The 24,638-nt window shown below is 43.7% G+C and overlaps 1 protein-coding gene across 1 annotated transcript in view; it reads right to left on the reverse strand.

Annotated features, from left to right (window-relative positions):
* Nucleotides 1-23,040: 23,040 nt before the first annotated feature.
* Nucleotides 23,041-24,638, reverse strand: part of PPP1R14B (protein phosphatase 1 regulatory inhibitor subunit 14B) — a 28,317-nt gene continuing 26,719 nt past the window's right edge. Inside the window, exon 4 of the mRNA XM_075836842.1 lies at nucleotides 23,041-23,298. Within this exon, the coding sequence (XP_075692957.1) occupies nucleotides 23,230-23,298 (69 nt within the window). The 3' untranslated portion in view covers nucleotides 23,041-23,229. The remainder of the gene's footprint in view (nucleotides 23,299-24,638) is intronic.

The raw sequence follows: 24,638 nt of genomic DNA on the forward strand, positions 1-24,638 counted from the left end.
ACGATGCAGGACCTGGGGAAGTGACGTCACAGCGTGATCTCTCGAGAACACGGCTGTGTCTGCACTGCCAGAAGCTGTGCGTTCTGAAGAGAAGTGGATGATACTTCTCATCAGAGCGCCCAGCTAGTAAAAGTATTAAAAACGCCCCGATGTACGCACATAATACACGCCCACTTGGACTTTTACTTTTAAACACACCCACTTGGACTTTTGCACGCCTCATTTGCATAACTACAAAAATGGTCATAACTTGGCCAAAAATGCTCGTTTTTTAAAAATAAAAACGTTACTGTAATCTACATTGCAGCGCCTATCTGCTGCAATAGCAGATAGGGGTTGCAAAATCTGGTGACAGAGCCTCTTTAAATGCAGCCGTCAAAAGCGATCACTGCATTTAAGGTGTTTGCAGCTCATCAGCACCCCAGAAAGGAAATTTCCGGGGTGCCGGTGGCTGCAATGGCAACTGGAGGCCTAATAGTGGTCTCCCAGTCTGCCTAGTACGGAAGCCTTTAAGGTCCCAACCCGGAGGCAGGGCCTAAATGGCTTCCGTAGCCGTCGCCAAGATGGCACCGGCTCAGGAGATGAGCCGGTGTCATCAGCGCTGGATGTCCGCTGTATGCTACAGCAGACATCCACCTGTAACAGCAGGAACCGGAGCCAGCTCTGATTCTTGCCATTAACTCCTTAGATGCATCTTAGCGGTTGGCAGCAGATCGCAGGGCAGCTATGGCAAAAGGAGGCCTAACAATGGCCTCCCGCTCGGCCATTACGGAAGCCGATTAGGCCCCACCCGGAGGCGAAGCCTAATCGGCTTGAGGTCAGTGAATGACTGACAGCGAATACATTGCACTACATAGGTAGTGCAATGTATTAGGAAAAAAAAAACAGACAGTTGGACCTACAAGTCCCCTAGTAGGACTAAAAAAAAATAAATGTTGTAAAAAATGTAATAAAAGTTTCAAATAATAAAATAAAACACTATGGCCATTTTTCCCTGATCAAGTCTTTATTATAGAAAAAAATAAACCATACATATTTGTTATCACCGCTACCGTAACGGCCTGAACGATAAAATTATTATGTTATTTATTCCACGCAGTGAATGGCATAAAAATAAAACCAATGCTAGAATTCGTTTTTTAGTCACTTTGCTATACAAAAATTGTAATAAAAAGTGATCAAAAAGTTGCATGTATCCAAAAATGGTACCTATAAAAACTATAACTCGTCTCGCAAAAAACAAGTCCTCATACAGCTCCGTCGATTAAAAAATGTAAAAGTTATGGTTCTTACAACATGGCGACAGAAAAAATACATTCACAATGGTGCTTCGGTTGCTGTTACTTCACTGGAAGAAGGTGTCTCGATGTTACACAAGTGGAACATTCGCGTCCCAGATCTGGCTCCTAGAACAGGAGGTTCGCGGGTGCACACTCCATTGATCTCAGAATGGCGCACTATGGGTCCCCGTGGGCATATTATCTGACCCAACCTATTGTGTGGTACTTTGCGAATCCTTAAAGGGAATGTGTTGCCAGCAAAACATGTTTTTTTTTTTTTTAATTAAACATTTAGTGTGTAGGTGATTAAACATTGTTCAAATTTTTTTTATTTTTTTCACGAGTCAGGAAATATTATAAATTAGATTCTAATTTATAATATTTCCCATTGCTGGTCGCTAGATGGAGCTATTCCCAAAATTGCAGCATTGCATGTGGTAAAGCAACCACATTGCTTTTTGCTGCAAAATTGGGAAAAAAGCACTCGCTCTAGTGAGCTCTGAGAATCCCCCCCTCCTTTATCCTGGCTAGTGCCGGGATAAACGAGGGGATTGAACGGTCTAACCTCCTACACTGTGTGTCGCCATTTTTTGAGCTAACACACAGTGTAGTAGGTTTACATACAGTAGTAAACACACACAAACATGAACATACATAGAAATCTCTTACCTGCTCCTGCCGCCGCGGCTCCCTCCGGCCCGTCCGCTCCGTCTGCTGCCGCTGGTCCAAGTGCACAAGTCCGGAAGCCGCGACCGGAAGTAGTAATCTTACTGTCCGGCCGCGACTTCCGGTCCACAGGAAAATGGCGCCGGACGGCGCGCATTTCAAATTGGACTGTGTGGGAGCAGCGCATGCGCAGTTCCCACACAGACGGCGTACACAGAAGTGGATGGGACGGGACCCGTTCGCAGTCCCTATGGGACTGTGGCTGCCTTATTCCATGTCTGTATGTGTCGTTAATCGACACATACAGAAATTGAAAAAAAAATGGCAGCCCCCATAGGGAAGAAAAAGTGAAAAAATAGAAAAAAGTAACACACAAACACACAAATAAATAAAAACGTTTTTAATAAAACACTAACATTAAACTGACATTAAAAAAAAATTTGTGGTGACACTGTTCCTTTAAGCTTTAGTACCCTTAACCTGGTTAGCTTTAATGTGAATTGCATAAATGAGCATTTGTAAGAGGTGCTTGTTCTCTTTGCCGGATCTATCAGTGCGTGTATCGCACTATGTCTGTTCCTAACTTGTTCGAATATGGTTTGTTTTATGTTAACATTTTATGTATTGTAGTCTCTGCTTCTCGGCTAATAAGCATTTATTTCTGTCGTAATTGCTACCTATTACTGTATTGTCTGGCAGTCTGTGTCCTCCTAACTTATGGGAAGTACTATAGTGGCAGTTTTTTTGTGCCTGTTGGCATCCTTCGATGAGTTACTATGGTGATACGCTTCTCATCAATTAATGCAAGGGTGTTGAATAGTCCCTCTAAAAGAAGTATGATGTGGCGCGAGGCTAAGAGTTTAAAATGTGATATTTTACTGGTACAGGAAACACATTTTCATGCAGATAAATCTCCCACACTTACTAATAAGTTCTTCCCACATATTTTTACCTCCTCCTGTCCAGCTAAGCGCAAAGGGGTTATGATAGCTGTTAAAAATACGGTAGTTTTCAATTTTAAATCAATTACTCAAGACCCACAAGGGAGATTTTTGGGATTGGTGTGCAGAATTAATAATATTTTATACACTATTTTCAATGTGTATTTCCAAAATAAACGTCAATATCACTATCTGAACTCCTTGCTCCCAAAAATCAAGAATGTAATGCAGGGTCTGCTGGTTATCAGGGGAGACTTCAATATGATCATCGACCAGTCTATAAACACTACGGCTAGATCTCGGCTTTCATCCCCCTTCGCTGCGACTCTGGTGGAGGAGGGTTTGTATGACGAGTGGAGGTGCCAACACGGGGATGAAAGGGACTATACATTTTTTTCTCCCCCACGTTTCATATTCTAGAATTGATTTTTTTTTAGTAAATAACAAGGGACTTTTGCAATCTCAGTCTACTGATATTGGACAGATTACCTGGTCAGACCATGCCACTGTTTCTCTTTCTTTAGCGGAAACATTTTCCTCTCCTGGCATTTCCCAATGGCGGTTAAATTATTATATTCTTCACCATTCTGATCACAAAAAGAAATTGACAGATGAATTGATACATTATTTTTCTACTAATATAGGCTCAGTTACCTGCCCACACGTATTATGGAATGCTCACAAGGCATATATGAGAGGGATGTTGATAAAAGCCTGTTCACAGGCCCAAAAAAAAAAAATAGAAAAACACTTATTTGATTTAACTAGGAATATTTCGAGCTTGGAATTGAAAAATAAAATATCCCCAACAATATCCTATACGGCAGAATTGCATTCCTTACGTTTAAATTTACAATCCTTACTTGCTTCCCAGCACGATTTGTATCTCAAACGTATGCAAATGCACACTTACATGCATAATAATAAAGCTGGGGCATTTTTAGCTAAGAAATTAAAACAAGCAACGCCGCACTCTCGCATTGCTTATCTCATAGGTGAAAAGGGGCATAAAATCCTGGATCCTAGATTAATTGCTAAGAAATTCCAAGGGTATTACAGTACTTTATATAGCCTCCATGGAGATAATGATACCTTTCAACCTACAGATTCTGATATTACAAATTTTTTCAATTCTGTTTCACTGCCACAGGTCCCACAATCTTATCTATCAGATCTTTCAGCACCATTTACTGAGGCGGAAATAATTGAAGCTATATCTTCCCTTAAATTATTTAAGGCGCCTGGCCCTGATAAGTTCACAAATAATTATTATAAAGTGTATGCCACAATTCTAGCTCCTCATCTCTTGCAAGTCTTTAATAAGGCTGCAACAGATGGTAACTTCCCGGAGGAAATGCTATCTGCCACTATAGTTACCATTCCAAAGCCCGGAAAAGACCCTATATCTCCAGCTAATTTCCATCCGATTTCGCTTTTGAATTCGGATATTAAAATTTATGCAAAAATTCTTACAAACAGGCTTTTTAAAATTGTCCCCGAACTAGTTAAATCAGACCAAGTAGGATTTGTCGCAGGACGACAGACCCAAGATGGAACTCGTAGGTTTATAAACTTAGTACAATGTGCAGAAATATCTCAAAGGCCTTCTCTGCTTTTAGCTTTGGACGCTGAGAAGGCCTTTGATCGAGTCCATTGGAATTATCTATCTCACCTTTTGGAGCAATTTGGCATTAGAGGCGTTATAAAATCTTCTATACTTGCATTGTATTCATCTCCTTCAGCTAGAGTTCTTTCCTCAGGGTTCTTGTCCGATTCATTTAAGATACAAAATGGCACGCGGCAAGGTTGTCCCCTATTATATTTGCCCTAGCCATGGAACCATTGGCAGAGTTGATACGCAATGATCCAAGTATTAAGGGTATTAGAGTTGGTCCTAGAGTCCACAAAATTGGTCTCTATGCCGATGATGTTCTTCTTGCAATTACGGACCCTCTACAATCAATAATTTCGGTCCAGAAAGCTATTTTTGAGTTCGGTAGAGTATCATACTATAAAGTTAACCCGGCTAAGTCTCAAATATTGAGTATAGGTATAGATCCCACCATTAAAGCTGCTTTAAATGCGAAATTTCCCTATGAATGGAAAAAGGATCAGATTATATACCTAGGAGTGTCTATTATTAGTCCTAGCTCAGCTCTCTTCATGAAGAATTATATTCCATTACTTGCTAAAGTCTCCAAATTATTGAAAAAATATTCAAAACCTATGATTTCCTGGGCAGGTAAGATAGCTATAGTTAAAATGATGGTATTGCCTGTAATATTATATATGTTTCGTACAGTAATCATCCCGGTTCCTAATTCTTATCTTTCTAAACTTCAGAAATTACTTACAGATTTTATATGGGCTGGAAGGAAACCGAGAATACGACTTTCCACGATGGTCAGACCTTGGCTTTCTGGGAGGATGGGAGTTCCGGATATTAAAAAATATTTTCATTCTACTGTTCTTACCCATATGTACCATTGGTGGCAGAGTAATTCGGATCTTAGATGGGTAGAGATTGAGAGGGCCATAGTGGGGTTTCCTCTGGTCTCCCTTTTGTCTATAAAAGAGTCTAAAGGCCCAGTATTGGGTAGACCTTTACTCTCTATTGTTGCTTCCATATCCTCCTGGAAATATCTTATTTCAGTTACGCCTGTGTCGGAGTGCATATCTCTGAAGTTACTTCCCCTTTGCTATCTATCTTACTTCATGCCAGGAATTAATTTGGGGATTTGGGTAAAGGCTGGAATATGTGACATAGGGTCATTGTATGATGGAGATGTATTAATACCTTTTTATAATTTGGTAGATAGTTACCACATTCCCAAACATGATCTGTTTAAATATTTTAAAATCCGCCATATTTTACAGTCAAGTTCTGTCGATTCCCCAGTTTTCCCTATTAGTGCACGCAAGATATTTGTCTTAGCATCGTAAAAATCAAAAGGGATCTCTCTGCTTTATTCTGAAATTTCCCGATCTCAGTCGCTAGTTAAGCCTGGGTATTTGTTGCATTGGGAGCTAGATTTAAAGCTGGAAATTTCACTAAGTGAATGGTACTCTGCTATACATTGGGCCTCTAGGATTTCAAGGAGAGCTAGCCACAGAGAAATAGCGCAAAAAATACTACTTAGGTGGTATAGAACCCCTCTGCAAATTGCTAAATTTAATGTTAATTATTCTCCGTCATGTTGGAGGGGTTGTGGAATAATAGGTAGTTATATGCATGTATGGTGGACTTGTCCCCTAGTATCCAAGTTTTGGAAATTAACCTTTACATTTATTTCTTCTATTGTACATTTCAGGATCTCTCCATCCCCAGCTCTGGCACTATGTTTTATTGGCCTTGTTGACATCCCTATAGAGTTTCGGTGGATTGTTGGCCATGTAATCTTGGCTGCCAGATTATTGATAGCTAGGTCTTGGAAGTCTTCAGATCCGATCACAATAATGGAGCTAAGTAACCTAGTACATTTTGACTATGTTATGGAGAAGATGATAGCTATACGTTTAAATACTTTCAATACCTTTCGTATACAATGGGCCCTATTGTCAGAATATAGGTTGTCCAGGACTCCTTCCCCCACGTAACATGGGCGCTGGTAGTTCGGGGGGGGGGGGGGTGGGGCAACGTATGGCTATAGGTTCATTTTCCATTTTCTAAACTTTTCTGTATAAACCAAATAATGCGGCAGGGGGAAAACTTCTGGCTCAGACTTCCATGTTTTGGAAGAAGGTAATACGGCGGCTTTTCTTTTTCTTTGTTAAAATTACTACTTATAGTCGAAGAAGCTGAGACTTGTTTATTTGTTATTTTTAATGTATTTGTACTATAAAATATTAAGATTTTTCACTAATTCTGTTGACAACGGATGGAATTGTTTTTGTCTTTCCTTTCTTCTGATGGATTATATAGTGCAAATGTTTTAGTTTTTTTTGTTTCTTAACTGTTTTGTTATGTTGAAAACTTAATAAAAATTTTAATTAAAAAAAAGAAAAATTACATTCTTTTTACAAAAGTAATTTTATTGTGCAAAAAGTTGTAAAACATAAAAAAGCGCTATAAATTTGGTATCGCCGGAATCGTACTGACCCGCAGAATAAAGTTAACATGGCATTTATAAAGCATGGTGATTGCTGTATAAAAAAAACCCCTAAAAAACTATCCCAGAATTGCTGTTTTTTGATCACCTTGCCTCCCAAAAAAATAGGATAACAAGTGATCAAAAAGTCGCATGTACCCCAAAATGGTACCAATAACTACAGCAAATCCTGCAAAAACACAGCCCTCATACCACTAAGTCTATGAAAAAATAAAATAATTAAAGGCTCCAATAATTCAGGAAAGAAAAATGTGCAGTTGTGCAGGCTCGAGGGGAACATTTCTTCTGTTTCAAGCGGTGATTTATCAAGACCCTAAAATTAGGAAACCAGGAAGGGTAGGACTCAAACATATCTGCTGGAAGGGACTGTGCCTGTATTATACCAGGACAACACTTTCCCAGCAAAATTCCCCAAACTGCAAAGGTGCGGAGAGTGTACCAAAAGGGGAATAAGAAAGGACACAATTTATCAGTGAGACACTGGCCTATGCATAGGATTGCTTCACAGTGTAACACACGTCTATGGATTATTTAATTGTCTTTTTACCCCATTATTATACCACCTGACTATGCGCCTGATGTACTCTGCCCGGCTTATATGTACCCCCACGTTATAAACTGAAATATCAGTAATACCCCAAACTACTACCAAGCAAAAATCCACGCTCCAAAAGCGAGATGGCGCGGCCTCCCTACTGAGCCCTACAGTGCAACCAAACATCTGTTTACTTCCGGGTATGCCATATATGTGGGAGAACCCTTTTAACTATTTTTTGGGGTTTGTGTCTCCAGTGGCACAAGCTGGGCACGAGATATTTGCCACTGAGATGGCATATCCAGGGGAAAATTGAAATTTTTACATTGCACCATCCGTAGCGCATTCATTTATGGAAAAGACCTGTGGGGTGAAAATGCTCACTACACCCCTTAATAAATGCCTTGAGGGGTGTAGTTTCCAAAATGTGGTCACTTCTCAGGGGTTTCTTTTATTATTTCACACCAGAGCCTTAACTGAATCAATACTTTGTAAATAGCCAAATTAGGCCTCAAATTTTGAATGGCACTCTTTCACTCCTGAGCCTGGTCGAATGTCCAGGCAAAAGCTTAGGGCCACAAGTAGGGTGTTTCACAGTAATAATAACAATAATAATTAGAGAGTGGTCTTGTTATGGTGGAATAAGCTGGGCACCACATATTGGCATATCTATATCCTATAGTCCTTGTGAAAATGCTAAATTTTGGGCTAGAACTACATCTTTTCGCAAAAAAAAAAAATAATTTTATTTTCACATCCCAATTCTAATAAATGCAGCAAAAACCTGTATGGTCAAAATGCTCACCACACCCCTAGATAAATTTCTCAAGGAGTGTAGTGTAAAGGATCTGCCAGGCACAGCTTCTTTATCAACGTCCATAGGTAATCAGTCTGCACCTGCTTCTAGGTCTGTGAGACTGACTCCATCTTCCACCACTCAGGATGGCAGGCTTAGGAGTGGGAGAGCCTATCGCAGCCTGGCCAGACGGAGCTAGCTCCCGCCCTCTGTCTATTTATACCTGCCTTTCCTGTTCCTCCTTGAATGTGAATCTTCTCTGTTGGTTTCTTGGCCCTGCTGCAGCTTCTTGTACTATTTGTCCCTGCTTTGTATTGACCCTGGCTTGTTGACTACTCTCCTGCTCTGCGTTTGGTACCTCGTGCTCTCCTGGTTTGACTCGGCTTGTTCACTACTCTCCTGCTCTGCGTTTGGCACCTCGTACTCTCCTGGTTTGACTCGGCTCGTTTACTACTCTTGTTGCTCATGGTGTTGCCGTGGGCAACTGCCCCGTTTCCCTTTGTTCTGCGTTTCCTTGTCTGTTTGTCTGTCGTTCACTTATTGAGTGTAGGGACCGTCGCCCAGTTGTACCCCATCGCCTAGGGCGGGTCGTTGCAAGTAGGCAGGGACTGAGTGGCGGGTAGATTAGGGTTCACTTGTCTGTTTCCCTACCCCCTTCATTACATGTAGTTTACCAAATGGAGTCACATTTCAGGGGTTCTTACTGTACCGGTACCTCAGGGTTTTTGTAAATGCAACATGGTGCCCAGGAATCAATCCTGCAAAATCTGTGCTCCAAATGGTGCTCCTTACCTTGTATCCTGCCGTGTATCCAAACCGCAGTTTATGACCACATATGGGGTATTTCCTTAGTCTGAAGAAGTTGCTTTACAAATGTTGGGGTGATTTTTCTCCTTTATTTGTTGAGAAAATTAAAAATTTTTAACTACTGCCGAGTCTTATTGGAAAATAATGTAATTTTTAATTTTCACTGCCTATTTCTAATAAAATCTATGCGACACCAGTGGGGTCAAAATTAGAGATGAGCGAATTTATGAAAAGTTCGGTTCGGCTGGTTCGTCGAATTTCATGAAAAAGTTTGATTCGGACCGAACTGGTTCTGACCGAACCTGTAATTCAAGAAAGCCCCTAAAAATCGTGTATAACACTGTTTAATAGCCCTAGAAGCCCTGTATAACACTCTTAGGTCACCCATGAGTGTATCCAAGTACTTTTGAGCTGTCTTTAAGGCAAAGTTAGTGTCAAAGTTACGCCAACATGTATGGCTATAGGAAAACGGATGGGACACGGTGATAACTAACAGAAACCACTGCACTTGTGCATGTTGTATGCTTAATGCATTGTTAAAAAAGGTACAAAAATTTACCCTTTATGGTGGCAGATGCCTGCCGGGCTTCATCCATACATGGATGTAAAAGCAACAAGCAATGGCTTTTCACAAGCCCTCCAAAAATGTACCCTTTTTATTGGCAGATGCCTGCCAGGGTTCATCCATACATGGATGTAAAAGCAACAGGCAATGGCTTTTCACAAGCCCTCCAGGCCTGCTTGTAGCAGACGGCAGTGGAGGTGTATTGGTGGTAGTAGAGGTAGCCAACGGACAGCAAGGGTGGTGGTAGTAGTAGTAGCAGCACATTAAAACAGACTGGACAGTCACAGGACAAAGCCCTGTGGTGGGGCAGGCCTGCTTGTAGCAGACGGCAGTGGAGGTGTATTGGTGGTAGTAGAGGTAGCCAACGGACAGCAAGGGTGGTGGTAGTAGTAGTAGCAGCACATTAAAACAGACTGGACAGTCACTGGACAAAGCCCTGTGGTGGGGCTGGCCTCAGGCCTGCTTGTAGCAGACGGCAGTGGAGGTGTATTGGTGGTAGTAGAGGTAGCCAACGGACAGCAAGGGTGGTGGTAGTAGTAGTAGCAGCACCACATTAAAACAGACTGGACAGTCACAGGACAAAGCCCTGTGGTGGGGCAGGCCTGCTTGTAGCAGACGGCAGTGGAGGTGTATTGGTAGTAGTAGAGGTAGCCAACGGACAGCAAGGGTGGTGGTAGTAGTAGTAGCAGCAGCAGCAGATTAAAACAGACTGGACAGTCACAGGACAAAGCCCTGTGGTGGGGCAGGCCTGCTTGTAGCAGACGGCATGGGAGGTGTATTGGTGGTAGTAGAGGTAGCCAACGGACAGCAAGGGTGGTGGTAGTAGTAGTAGCAGCACATTAAAACAGACTGGACAGTCACAGACAAAGCCCTGTGGTGGGGCTGGCCTCAGGCCTGCTTGTAGCAGACGGCAGTGGAGGTGTATTGGTGGTAGTAGAGGTAGCCAACGGACAGCAAGGGTGGTGGTAGTAGTAGTAGCAGCACATTAAAACAGACTGGACAGTCACAGACAAAGCCCTGTGGTGGGGCTGGCCTCAGGCCTGCTTGTAGCAGACGGCAGTGGAGGTGTATTGGTGGTAGTAGAGGTAGCCAACGAACAGCAAGGGTGGCAGTAGTAGTAGCAGCAGCACATTAAAACAGACTGGACAGTCACAGACAAAGCCCTGTGGTGGGGCAGGCCTGCTTGTAGCAGACGGCACTGGGGGTGGATTGGTGGTAGAAGTAGTAGCAGCACCAACAGCGGCACATTAAAAAAAGAGTGGACAGGACAGAATTCCGTAGTAGCAGGCGGCAGTAGCAGGCGGCAGCAGCAATGTCAGATCTAATCAGTGGCATCAGGCACAGGGGTTTTATAATCCTCACCGATCCACGCTTGATTCATTTTCAGAAACGTGAGATTTTCCAAGCTGTTGGCGGACAATCTTGTTCGCTTAGGGGTGACGAAGCCCCCTGCCGCGCTGAATACCCTCTCTGACGCTACACTGGAGGGTGGACAAGACAGTACACCCATGGCAAACTGGGCCAGTTCTTGCCAATGATCCAATCTGCTGACCCAGAAGTCCATTGGGTCGGGGATCAGGATTTCTGACGGAGAAAGGGCACAGTCCAGGTACGAGTGAACCTGGTTGTTTAGGTGCTGGTGAACATCCCTTTGGTGACTACGATGTGTGTCAGGTCGGGATATTGGATGTAAAAATGTTGTCATCATATTTTCCAAACAGAATTGGCTGCTGCTGCCGCCTATTGCAGAGGTAGCACTGCCAGAGGCGGTGGAACGATGAGACAGTGGGGAGCGGAGAGTGGCCCCCCGGTCAGACATGCTTGCAGCAGGTGTTTGCCGTTTGAAAGCCGTGACAAGCTGGCTGCATAGCTTCTCTCGATAATAAGCCAATTTTGCCTCCCTCTCGGAAGGCACAAAAAAACTCCCCCATTCTGGCTTTATACCGAGGGTCTAAAAGTGTGGCTATCCAGTACTCATCTCTTTGCTTCATGCTAACAATACGACAGTCAGCGCGCAAGTAACGAAGCATACAGCTCGCCATCCTGGCCAGCGTTTCAGAGGGCCCGGTTGGTTCCATCTCCGCCCCATACTGCCATGGTTGTACATCATCAAGGTCGTCGTCAGACTCGTCATCATCACTGTCATGTTGTGCGGCTGCCTCGTCCCCTATCCCTTCCTGTGATTCCATCTCCAAATCCAGCTCCTCTTCAGGTCCTGTTTCCTCCTCCTCCTCCTCCTCCTCCACATCCATAGCCAGATGTGATCCTTCCTCCATCCTTTGCTGAATCATCACTGTGAGCGTTTGCTCCAGAATGAATATCAGTGGCATAACATCGTTCATTCCGCTAGCGTCACGGCTCACAAATCGTGTGGCCTCTTCAAAGGGCCTCAAAACGCGACATGCGTCTCTAACCAGCTGCCAGTGCCTGAGCTCGAAATTACACTGGCTCCAAACGCTGCCCGTCTGCTGCATCAGGAAATCATTCACGGCTTTCCGCTGTTCGTACAGACGGCCCAACATGTGCAGGGTGGAATTCCAGCGTGTTGGAACGTCGCAAATCAGGCTGTGTTCTGGGAGATTGTTTTGACGCTGCAAGTCCAGGAGGGCGTGCTTAAATGCATACGAACGTCTAAAGCGAACGCAACCCTCCTGGACATGGCCAGCACACCCTTCAAACCAACATATGACTTTAAGAAGCGTGTTATGACCAGATTGATCACATGTGCCATGCAAGGAGCGTGTGTCAGGTGACCTAGACGCAGTGCAGCCACAACGTTCTTCCCGTTATCAGAGACAACATTGCCCAGTGTAAGTTTCAGAGGAGACAGCCAGCGTGCGATTTCCTCCTTGATGCACAGCAGCAGCTCCTGCCCTGTGTGGCTTTTCTCGCCCAGGCTCAGAAGGTGTAAGACAGAGTTGTGGCGCTTCACCTTGCACCTATGAAAAGAGGAGGGAGGAGGAGTGGAAGATACGCTGTGTCCTGTCGGAGACGGGAAGACCTCCATTGAGGAGGGCAAGGAGGAGGAGTAGGAGGATGGTAGGCGCCTGGTGTCCGGAGTTGAACGAGAAAGATACAAGCGTGGAGGTGGTAATGCCTGGCATTGCTGCGGTGGTGCATCGGACTGCAAAATATTGACCCAGTGGGCCGTGAAAGACATGTACTGTCCCTGCCCATAGTTGCTGCTCCACGTGTCGACGGTGGCATGTACCCTGTTGCACACAGATAATTGCAAGGACTGGCCCACCTTTTCCTCCACGTGCTTGTGCAAGGCAGGGATAGCTGTTTTGGAGAAGTAATGGCGGCTAGGTTGAGCACGCCATCAATTGCTTGAAGCCGGCGGAGTCAACCAGGTGGTACGGCAGCGACTGCACCACCAACAACTTAGCCAGGTGTGAATTAAGCCGCACGACAAGTGGATGACTGGGTATATATTGTTGCTTATTGGACAACGATTCCGCAATGGATAACTGATGGGACGTAGGAGGAGCACTAAATGACAGTGATGATGACAACGAGATGGTGGATAAGGCCTGGCTACTACTTAGATGACAGGGACTCGGAGCAGCAGCAGCGGCAGAGGAGTCTTCATTAGATGTACATGATGGTGGGGCATGTCTATTGTCCCACATGGCCTTGTGATGCCGCTCCATGTGTTTACGTAGAGCGGTAGTTCCTACATTGCTGCCCTGCCCACGCATTACTTTCTGCTTGCAGATACGGCACTGTGCCATTTTTTCTTCCTCCGGGAAGGTACAGAAAAATTGCCACACGGCAGAGTACCGTAAAGAGGTAGTACCACGTCCACCACCACCCGAGCTTGCCCCTTGTCTAGCAGCCTTTTTTCGGGAGCCTACACCAGTAGCAGCAGTCTCGCCGTCACCGGCTCCTGAGCTGAGCCTACCGCTGCAACGTTTTGCAGATTTACTTCTGCCCCTACCTCGGCTTGGCTGTTTATCACTGCCAGTGCCGCCACTACTAATGCTCGCTACACCCCTAGATGAATTCTTCTAGGGGTGCAGTTTTCCAAATGGGGTAGTTTTTGGGGTATTTCCTTTGTTTTGGCACCACAAGACCTCTTCTAACCTGACATGGTGCCTGAAATATAATTTAAGAAAAGGAAGGCCGTAAAAACCAATAGGTGCTCCTTTGCTTCTGGGGCCTTTGTTTCAGTTAATTAGCACACTAGGGCCACATATGGGATATTTCTAGAAACTGCAGAATCATGGAAATAAATATTTAGCTGCGTTTCTCTGGTAAAAACCTTCAGTATTAGGGTATGTTCACATGGCCTATTTTTGGGCCGTAAACGGCCGAAAAATCGGAAGCAGAACGCCTCCAAACATCTGGCCATTGATTTGAAAAACGGTATTCCGTTCCGACGGGCCGTTTTTTTTACGTGGCTGTTTTGAAAAACGGCCGCGAAAAAGAAGTGCAGGTAACTTCTTGGGACGTTTTTGGAGCTGTTTTTCATAGACTATAGAAAACAGCTCCAAAACCGGCTGTAAAAACGCAGCAAAAATCGCGAGTGGCTTAAAAAACTTCTGAAACTCAGGAGCCATTTTTCCTTGAAAACAGCTCCGTATTTTCAGATGTTTACGTGTGAACATACCCTTGCAGGAAAAATGGATTACAATTGAATTTCTGCAAAAAAACTAAATTCAATTAGAAACTTTCTAAATGCTGTTTTGAATACTTTAAAGGGGTGCAGTTTTTAAAATGGGGTGATTTGTGGGGGTTCCTAATATAAAAGGCCCTCAGCCACTTCAGATCTGAACTGTCCCCTAAAAAAATAGGCTTTTGAAATTTTCTTGAAAATGTGAGAAATTGTTGCTAAACTTATTAGGCTGGGTTCACACGGCTTATTTTCAGGCGTAAACGAGGCATATTATGCCTCGTTTTACGCCTGAAAATAGGGCTACAATAGGTCGGCAAACATCTGCCCATTCATTTGAATGGGTTTGCCGACGTACTGTGCAGACAACCTGTCATTTACGCGTCGTCGTTTGACAGCTGTCAAACGACGACGCGTAAAAATACAGCCTCGTCAAAAGAAGTGCAGGGCACTTCTTTCAGACGTAATTTGAGCCGTTCTTCATTGAACTCAATGAAAAACAGCTCAAAATTTACGGCTGTCAGAGAAGCCTAGCAAAATGCGAGGAGGAGCATTTACGTCTGAAACGAGGCAGCTGTTTTCTCATGAAAACAGTCTGTCTTTTCAGACGTAAAAGCAAGCTAGCGTGTGCACATACCCTAAAGCCTCGTAACGTCCTAGAAAAATAAAAAAGGATGTTAAAAAAATTATGCAAACAAAAGTAGACATATGGGAAATGTTAACTAGTAACTATTTTGTGTGGTATAATGAAAATTTTTGCAATTTTTCTCTAAATTTTGATGTTTTTCACACATAAATATTGAATTTATCGACTACATTTTTTTCACTAACATAAAGTACAATATGTCACGAGAAACAATCTCAGAATCGCTTGGATAGGTAAAAGCAATCCGGAGTTATTACCACATAAAGTAACATGTCAAATTTGAAGAATGTCTCTGTCAGAAAGGGGTCAAATTCAAGTCACACACTTAGGCCTCATTTACACGAGCGTAATATACGCGCGTGCTTTTCACGCATGTCGTACGCACCTATATTAGTCTATGGGGCAGTGTAGACGATGCGTGAATTTTGCGCAACGCGAGTGCGTAAAACTCACGACATGTTCTATAATCGTGCGTTTTTCGCGCATCACGCACCCATTGAAGTCAACTGTGACGAACTGCGTGCGAACTTCCGTGCGAACTGCGTGATTCGCGCAAGAGCTGTCAAAAGGATGAATGTAAACAGAAAAGCACCACGTGCTTTTCTGTTTACAAACATCCAAACGGAGTGTCAAATTAGAGATGAGCGCACCGAACTTCACCGGGTTCGGCCGAACTCGTTTTGACCGAACCCGGCAAAAAATGTTCGGGTACGCGACGGCAGGAGACAGTCACTGTCCACGGTGCTGAAAGAGTTAAACTGGTTCAGCACCATGGACAGTGACTTCCGATCACAATATACATATACGTGTAAAAAAAACAAGAGGTTCTGACTTACCGAGAACTCCCGGCTTCTTCCTCCAGTCCGACCTACCGGGATGACAATTCAGTCCAAGTGACAGCTGCAGCCAATCACAGGCCAAGCACAGCCTGCAGCCAATCACAGGCTGCAGCGGTCTCATGGACTGCCGCGTCATTCTGGGAGGTGGGGCCGGATGACGAGAGGGACGCGTCACCAAGGCAACGGCCGGGAGACCGGACTGGAGGAAGCAGGAAGTTCATGGTAAGTATGAACGTCTTTTTTTGATTCACAGGTTGGTGTATATTGTGATCGGAACTCACTGTCGAGGGTGCTGAAAGAGTTACTGCCGATCAGTTAGCTCTTTCAGCACCTTGGACAGTGACGGGCGTCGACTAGCCTCATCTCTATGATGGCGGCTGCGCGAAAATCACGCAGCCGCGCATCATACACGGATGACACACGGAGCTGTCAAATGCCTTTTGCGCGCACAAAACGCAGCGTTTTTTGCGCGCGCAAAACGCACACGCTCGTGTAAATCAGGCCTTAAAGGGAACCGGTCACCAGCATTTCACCTGTTGAAGTTTACTTATCCCTCACTGACCGCTGCTATAAAAAGTTCATTGCCGTTATCCCATCTCCTAAACTCCTCCTGCGACTGTAAATAACAGTCTGCAAACATTTTGCGCCTTTTATCATAATAATCCGGTGTCCCTTTGTGCGCACACACCAGAAGAGGACATCAATGCACAAGCACGGGATTTTGTGTGCTGGGGGAAGGCGAGGAGCTGTCAATCAAAAGTAAGAAGGCGGGGTAAACGCGGAAAGACTTGAGGAACGAGGATTTGACTCTTTTCAAACGAGGATTTTACTCTTTTATGCTCATTAGCATACGGTGTGGGAACACTAAAAAACGGAATACTAAAGCTACAGAGCCGACTAAGATGACAATTATAGGTTATATAGAAATGATTTTTCACCCACCTGGTATTGCTGGTTTAAAGAGTCATATACTTCTCATTGTTCCAGCCCAGCATGCTTGTGCAGTGAAAGAAGCTGGGCTGGAACAATGAGAAGTATATGAGGCTGATTGGCCTCATACACTCCTCTGTACAACGTCCAGTTGGTAAAAAGTAAAAACACGCCCAGTTGTCTATTAAGTAACTAATTAGCATAAATCTAAAATTGTTCAGAACTTGCTCAAAAATGATAGTTTTTCAAAGTAAAAACCACTGCTGTTATCTACATTACAGCGCCGATCAGATTATGTAGGCGATAGGGCACTTATAATCTGGTGACAGCCTCTTTAATAGGTGAAATGCTGGCGATGTGTTTTTTCTTAAAGGGAACCTGAGTTTAAACACTCGCCAGCTCCCACACCACCTTCTCAGTATAATTTAAAGCATTTTTTTCCACCTATCTGCAGAAGATGCTGTCAGTGATTCCTCTGGTTGCAAAGGTGACATATTGCTGTTAGGTGTATTCTTATTATCAGAACATTTCTGCACAGAAACAAAGTTACTCCCCCCTAAAAAAATGCACTAGGGCTACACGGCAACTTTGGCCGTGACACCGTCTGATTTTTTTTTTGCGACTGTCGTGTCACAATGCAATCTTTGGCCATTATTATAATGATTGCAGATCACTGTAAAATAATCAAAGCATACTTTTTAGACATTGTAAACATTTCTGCAATTTGCGCAAATTTTCTGAAAATGGTGCATGGTACATAATTTTAACAGCGCTTTTCTTCACACCACCTTTTGTCCGTTTTACATTGTTGACTTCCCCACCACCTTTTTGAGTTCTTTAGCCACGCCCCTATGATGAACTTTAACCCCTTCCCTCTTTAGCCACTTTTGACCTTCCTGACCGAGCCTCATTTTTCAAATCTGACATGTGTCACTTTATGTGGTAATAACTCCGGAATGCTTTCACCTATCCAAGCGATTCTGAGATTGTTTTCTCGTGACACATTGGACTTTATTTTACTGGCAAAATTTGCTCGATATGTTCAGTATTTAATTGTGAAAAACACCAAAATTTAGCGAAAAATTGCAAAAATTAGCATTTTTCTCAATTTAAATGTATCTGCTTGTAAGACAGGCAGTTATACCACCCAAAATTGTTTCTAATTAACATCCCCCATATGTCTACTTTAGATTGGCATCGTTTTTTGAACATCCTTTTATTTTTCTATGACCTCACAAGGCTTAGAACTTTAGCAGCAATTTCTCACATTTTCAAGAAAATTTCAAAAGGCCATTTTTACAGGGGCCAGTTCAGTTGTGAAGTGGCTTTGAGGGCCTTATATATTAGAAACCCCCAAAAAGTCACCCCATTTTAAAAACTTCACCCCTCAAAGTATTCAAAACAGCATTTAGAAAATGTCTTAACCCTTTACACATGTCACAGGAATTAAAGCAATGTAGAGGTGAATTTTACAAATTTCATATTTTTTTGCAGAAATAAATTTTTAGTACAATTTTTTTTATAACACAGAAGGTTTTACCAGAGAAATGCAACTCAATATTTGTTGCCCAGTTTCTGCAGTTTTAGGAAATATCCCACATGTGGCCGTAGCGTGCTACTGGAATGAAGCACCGGCCTCAGAAGCAAAGGAGCACCTAGTGGATTTTGGGGCCTTATTTTTGTTAGAATAAATTTTAGGCACCATGTCCGGTTTGAAGGGCTCTTGCGGTGCTAAAACAGTCAAAATCCCCCAAAAGTGACCCCATCTGGGAAACTACACACCTCAAGGAAATTATCTAGGGGTACAGTGAGCATTTTGACCGCACAGCTTTTTTACAGAAATTATTGGAAGTAGGTCGTGAAAATTAAAATCAACATTTCTCCAAAGAAAATGTAGGTTTAGCGATTTTTTTTCTCATTTTCACAAAGACTAAAGGAGAAAAAGCACCGTAAAATTTGTAAAGCAATTTCTCCCGAGTAAAACAATACCCCACATGTGGTAATAACCGGTTGTTTGGAGACACGGCGAGGCTGAGAAGGGAAAGAGCGCTATTTGGCTTTTGGAGCTCAAGTTTAGCAGGAATGGTTTGAGAGGCCATGTCACATTTACAAAGCCCCTGAGGGGACAAAACAGTGGAAACCCCCCACAAGTGACCCCATTTCGGAAACTACGCCCATTGAGGAAATTATCTAGGGGTATAGTGAGCGTTTTGACCCAACAGGTTTTTTGCATAAATTATTGGAAATAGGCCCTGAAAATGACAATCTAAATTTTTTCAAAGAAAATGTAGGTTTAGCTAATTTTTTCTCATTTCCACAAGGACTGAAGGAGAAAAAGCACCGTAAAATTTGTAAACCAATCTCTCCCGAGTAAAACAATGCCCCATATGTGGTAATAAACGGTTGTTTGGAGACACGGCAGGGCTGAGAAGGGAAAGAGCGCTATTTGGCTTTTGGAGCTCAAGTTTAGCACTAATGGTTTGCGGAGGCCAGGTCACATTTACGAAGTCCCTGAGGAGACAAAACAGTGGAAACCCCCCACAAGTGACCCCATTTTGGAGACTACACCCATTGAGGAAATTATTTAGGGGTATAGTGAGCTCTTTGACCCCACAGGTTTTTTGCAGAAATTATTGGAAGTAGGCCCTGAAAATAAAAATCAACATTTTTTCAAAGAAAATGTAGGTTTAGCTTATTTTTACTCATTTCCACAAGGACTGAAGGAGAAAAAGCACCACAAAATTTGTAAAGCAATTTCTCCCGAGTAAAACAATGCCCCACATGTGGTAATAAACGGCTGTTTGGAGACACGGCTTGGCTTAGAAGGGAAAGAGCGCTATTTGGCTTTTGGAGATCACATTGAGCAGGAATGGTTTGCGGCGGCCATGTCACATTTGCAAAGCCCCTGAGGGGAAAAAACAATGAAAACGCCCAAAAAGTGACACCATTTAGGAAACTACACCTCTTGAGGAATTCATCTAGGGGCGTAGTGAGCATTTTGACCCCACAGATGTTTCATAGAATTTATTAGAATTGGGCAGTGAAAATAAAAACAATCCTTTTTCTTCAATAAGACGTAGCTTTAGCGCAAATTTTTTCATTTTCGCAACAAATAAAGGAAAAAAAGAACCCAACATTTGTAAAGCAATTTCTACCGAGTACGGCAATACCCCATATGTGGTCATAAACTGCTGTTTGGGCACACGGCAGGGCTCAGAAGGGAAGGACCGCCATTTGGAGTGCAGATGTTTCTGGATTGGTTTCTGGGCGCCTGTGGGCCCAAAACAGTGGAAACCCCCCAGAAGTGACCCCATTTTGGAAACTACACCCCTCAATGCTTTTACCTACGGGTGTAGTGAGCATGTTAACCCTGCAGGTGTTTTGTAGAAATTAGTGTGAACTCGATGTTGCAGAGTGAAAATGGGATTTTTTCCACAGATATGTGGACAATATGTGGTGCCCAGCTTGTGCCACCATAACAAGACAGCTCTCTAATTATTATGCTGTGTTTCCTGGTTTTAGAAACACCCTACATGTGGCCCTAATCTCTTGCCTGGACAGTCGACCAGGCTCAGGAGTGAAAGGGTACCATGTAAAATTGAGGCCTAATTTGGCGATTTACAAAGTATTGGTTCACAACTGCAGAGGCTCAGATGTGAAATAATAAAAATAAACCCCTGGGAAGTGACCCCATTATGGAAACTGCACCCCTCAAGGCATTTATTAAGGGGTGTAGTGAGCATTTTCACCCCACAGATCTTTTCCATAAATGAATGCGCTGTGGATGGTGCAAATTAAAAATTTATATTTTTCCCTAGATATGCCATTCAGTGGCAAATATGTCGTGCCCAGCTTATGCCACTGGAGACACACACCCCAAAAATTGCTAAAAGGGTTCTCCCGGGTATGACGGTGCCATATATGTGGAAGGAAACTGCTGTTTGGGCACGCTGTAGGGTTCAGATGGGAGGAAACGCCATTTGGCTTTTGGAGCGTGGATTTTGCTTGGTAGTAGTTTTGTTTGGAGTCTTACTGGTGTTTCCGTTTATAATGTAGGGCATATGTAAGCCGGGCGGAGTATATCAGGGGCATAGTCAGGTGGTATAATGGGGTAAAAAAAAACAATAAAATAATCCATAGATGTGTGTTACGCTGTGATCGATCCTTTCCGCACAGGCCGGTGTCGCACTGATAAATGGCGTCCTTTATTATCCCCCTTTGGTCCACACTCCGCGCCTTTGTAGTTTGGGGAATTTTGCTAGGAAAGTGTTGTCCTGGTGTAATACGGGCACCGTCGCTTCCAGCGGACATGTTTGGGCCCTCCCTTTCCTGGTTCCCTAATTTTAGGTCCTTGATAAATCGCCTCTTCAAACAGAAGAAATGTTCCCCTCGGGCACAACTGCATATTTTTTTATTTCCTGACTTATTGGAGCCATAACTAATTTTATTTTTCATAGACGTAGCGGTATGAGGGCTGGTTTGTTGCGGGACGAGCTGTAGTTATTATTGGTACCATTTTGGGGTACATGCGACTTTTTGATCACCTTTTATCCTATTTTTTGGGATGCCAGGTAAACAAAAAAACGCAATTCTGGCACAGCTTTTTTCGTTTTTTTTTTTATACAGCGTTCACCATGCGTTATAAACTACATGTTAACTTTATTCTGCAGGTCCGTACGATTCCGGCGATACCTAATTTATAGAACTTTTTCATGTTTTACAACTTTTTGCACAATAAAATTACTTTTGTAAAAAGAATGTATTTTTTCTGTCGCCAAGTTGTGAGAACCATAACTTTTTCATTTTTTTGTCGACGGAGGTGTATGAGGGCTTGTTTTTTGCGGGACGAGCTATAGTTTTTATAGGTACCATTTTTGGATATGTGCGCCTTTTTGATCACTTTTTATTCTAATATTTGTAGGGCAAAGTGACCAAAAAACAGAAACTCTGGTAACGTTTTTTACGGGTTTTTTTTACGCTGTTCACCGCGTGCAATAAATAATATAATATTTTGATACCTCCGGTCGTTACGGTCGTGGCGATACCAAATACATATGGTTTATTATTATTTTTCAATAATAAAGGACTTGATAAGAGTAAAAGGGGGATTGTGTTTTATTTGATTACTTGAAACTTTTACTGTTTTCAAACTTTTATTTTGTGCACTTTTTTTTACACTTTTTTATACTTTTTTTACACTTTTTCTCAAGTCTCACTAGGGGACTTGAAGTTCCAACGGTCAGATTTTTTTTTTTCTAATACATTGCACTACCTATGTAGTGCAATGTATTAGATCTGTCAGTCATTCACTGACAGCAAGCCGATTAGGCTTCGCCTCCCGGCGGGGCCTAAATCGGCTTCCGTAATGGCAGAGCAGGAGACCATTGTGTCTCCTGTTGCCATAACAGCAGTCGCCAGTCCCGATTGCCTGTCAGGGCTGGCGATCTGCTAGTAACCGCTACGATGCAGCAATCGCTTTTGATTGCTGCATCGAAGGGGTTAATGGCAGGGATCGGAGCTAGCTCCGGTTCCTGCCGTTACAGGTGGATGTCAGCTCTACAGTACAGCTGACTTCCACCGCTGATGACGCCGGATCAGCTCCTGACCCGGCGCCATCTTGCCGACAGCTACGGAAGCCGATCAGGCTCCGCCGCCGGGCGGATCTTGACCGGCTTCGGTGCTAGGCAGACCGGGAGGCCAGTATTAGGCCTCCGGTTGCCATTGCAGCCACCGGAACCCCGGCAATTTCATTACTGGGGTTCCGATGAGCTGCAAACACCTTAAGTGCAGCGATCGCGTTTGAGCGCTGCACTTAAGGGGTTAATGGCGGGGATCGAAGCTAATTTCGGTCCCCGCCGTTACAGCCGGATGTCAGCTGTAAGATACAGCTGAGATCCGGTGATGATGGGACCGGCTCAGCTTCTGAGCCGGTCCCAAACATTTGGCGTACATGTACGGCAAGATGCGGGAAGTCAGTACTTTCCATGACGTACATGTACGGCAAATGTCGGGAAGGGGTTAATGGAAATTGATTCATTTTTTATGCGCATTTCCTGCTCAGAAAAGCATTAATAGTCAGTATACTTTCTGATCAATAGAGCTTCAACACAACCTGCTAGTTGAGTAATCGTGTCACGTGTCAAACTTCTGTTTACAATACACGATTTTGTGCAAGTCTCTGGTGTGCCATCACCAGGCAGTAACCTCTTGAGACAGAAGAGAATAAAGATCAAGACGTACGTTGTGAAGAGGAATTAAAAGTCATAAAGGAGAGCAGCAATGGTAAATACGGAGAAGTTGACACGGTCCCATAACACTTAATTACATTTTTATTTAGTTAAAAAAAGATTTCTACAAAATCATCATATAAAAAAGGTTCCCCTGCAAGTAGACTGTAGCCAAGCACACTCCATGTTTGCAGGAGGCGCCTATGACCCTGCGATACCACGATTCTACCCAGATGATAGGGGGTGCCAATTTTTATCATCTCAGTGAATCAATCACTTCTTCTGGGGAGTACTCAGCTTCTGCATTCCCTGTATCTTCTCCAGTAATCCAGAAACAAAGGCCTGTGTGATGAAGAACTGCATTTAGTATGACTTTCTATTGCATGCACAATATTTCTGTATTACGCAGTAGAAATTTGGGTCCCTTGCACATACTCCTTAAACATGGTATGGGAACAACAGGAGAGGAGAGTATAGTCTTATTTTAAACTCTGAATATAGTGGCGCTTTTTATTCATTTACCTTTTTTTGTTGTGGATATGCAGCTACTCCGCCACAACATTTGCTGTTTGTTGCAGATTTTGACTTCCCATTGAACTCAATGTGGAAAATCTGATACAAATCTATGGTGACTACAACAAACTGGAAATTGACCTGTGGTGCAAATTTTAGACGCATTCTAATCACATTTTTTCCGCAGCGTATGTATGGAGATTTATTTAACCCTTTCCCAACATGTGCCATATACACATGAAGCCCTCTTAATACGCTGTGGGTGTCGGCTGTATGCTACAGCCGACACTCTCACCGTAACAGCCCAGATCGGACATAACGCATATCCCGGCCATTTAACCCTTTAGAGGCCACGGTAAAATAGCGACCGCGCCGTCTGAGAAGTTAGACAGAGGGAGGGGGCTTCCTCAGTCACCCAATTGGCCCCCTGTGATGCAATTGTGGGGTGCCAATCAGTTGAAATAGCGTCTAGAGGTTTATTGAAAGCCTCTATGTCTGCCATCATTGTCTTTTCAGAGGCAAGGCTTGATAGTAAATCACAGATTAAGGCCCCATGCACACGACCGTGCCCGCAATCACGGCCCAGGATTGCGGGCACGGCCGGCCGCTGACTGCCGCATTTTCGGGCCGTGCTCCCATACAAAGTATGGGAGCACGGCCCGCAAAATGCGAAAGAACGAACATGTTCCATAATTCCCGGAACATTTCCACGGCACGGACACCCTTCCGTAGTGCTATGGAAAGGTGTCAGTGTTCAATGAAAGTGAATGGCTCCGTTTTTGCGGACCGCAATTGCGGTCCGCAAAAACGGAGGTTTTTTACGGTCGTGTGCATGGGGCCTAAGGCCCCATGCACACGACCGTAAAAACCCTCCGTTTTTGCGGACCGCAAAAACTGACCCATTCACTTTCATTGAACGCGGACACCTTTCCGTATCACTACAGATGTGTCCGTGCCGCAAAACTGTGCCGGGAATTATGGAGCATGTCCGTTCTTGGTCCGCAATTGAATAGAAGTCTATGGGGGAAGGCAAAATTGCGAATGGCTACAGAGGTACAGAGGTGTGTCCGCAAGTACGGATAGCCATCCGCAAATACAGAAGTGTTGCTAATCGACACAAAGGGGATTTCCAATCAACCAGGCCTCTTTTTTTTTTTTGCGGATCCGTA

Source organism: Rhinoderma darwinii, chromosome 9 (genome assembly GCF_050947455.1).
Source record: "Rhinoderma darwinii isolate aRhiDar2 chromosome 9, aRhiDar2.hap1, whole genome shotgun sequence".
NCBI classification, from domain to species: Eukaryota; Metazoa; Chordata; class Amphibia; order Anura; family Rhinodermatidae; genus Rhinoderma; species Rhinoderma darwinii.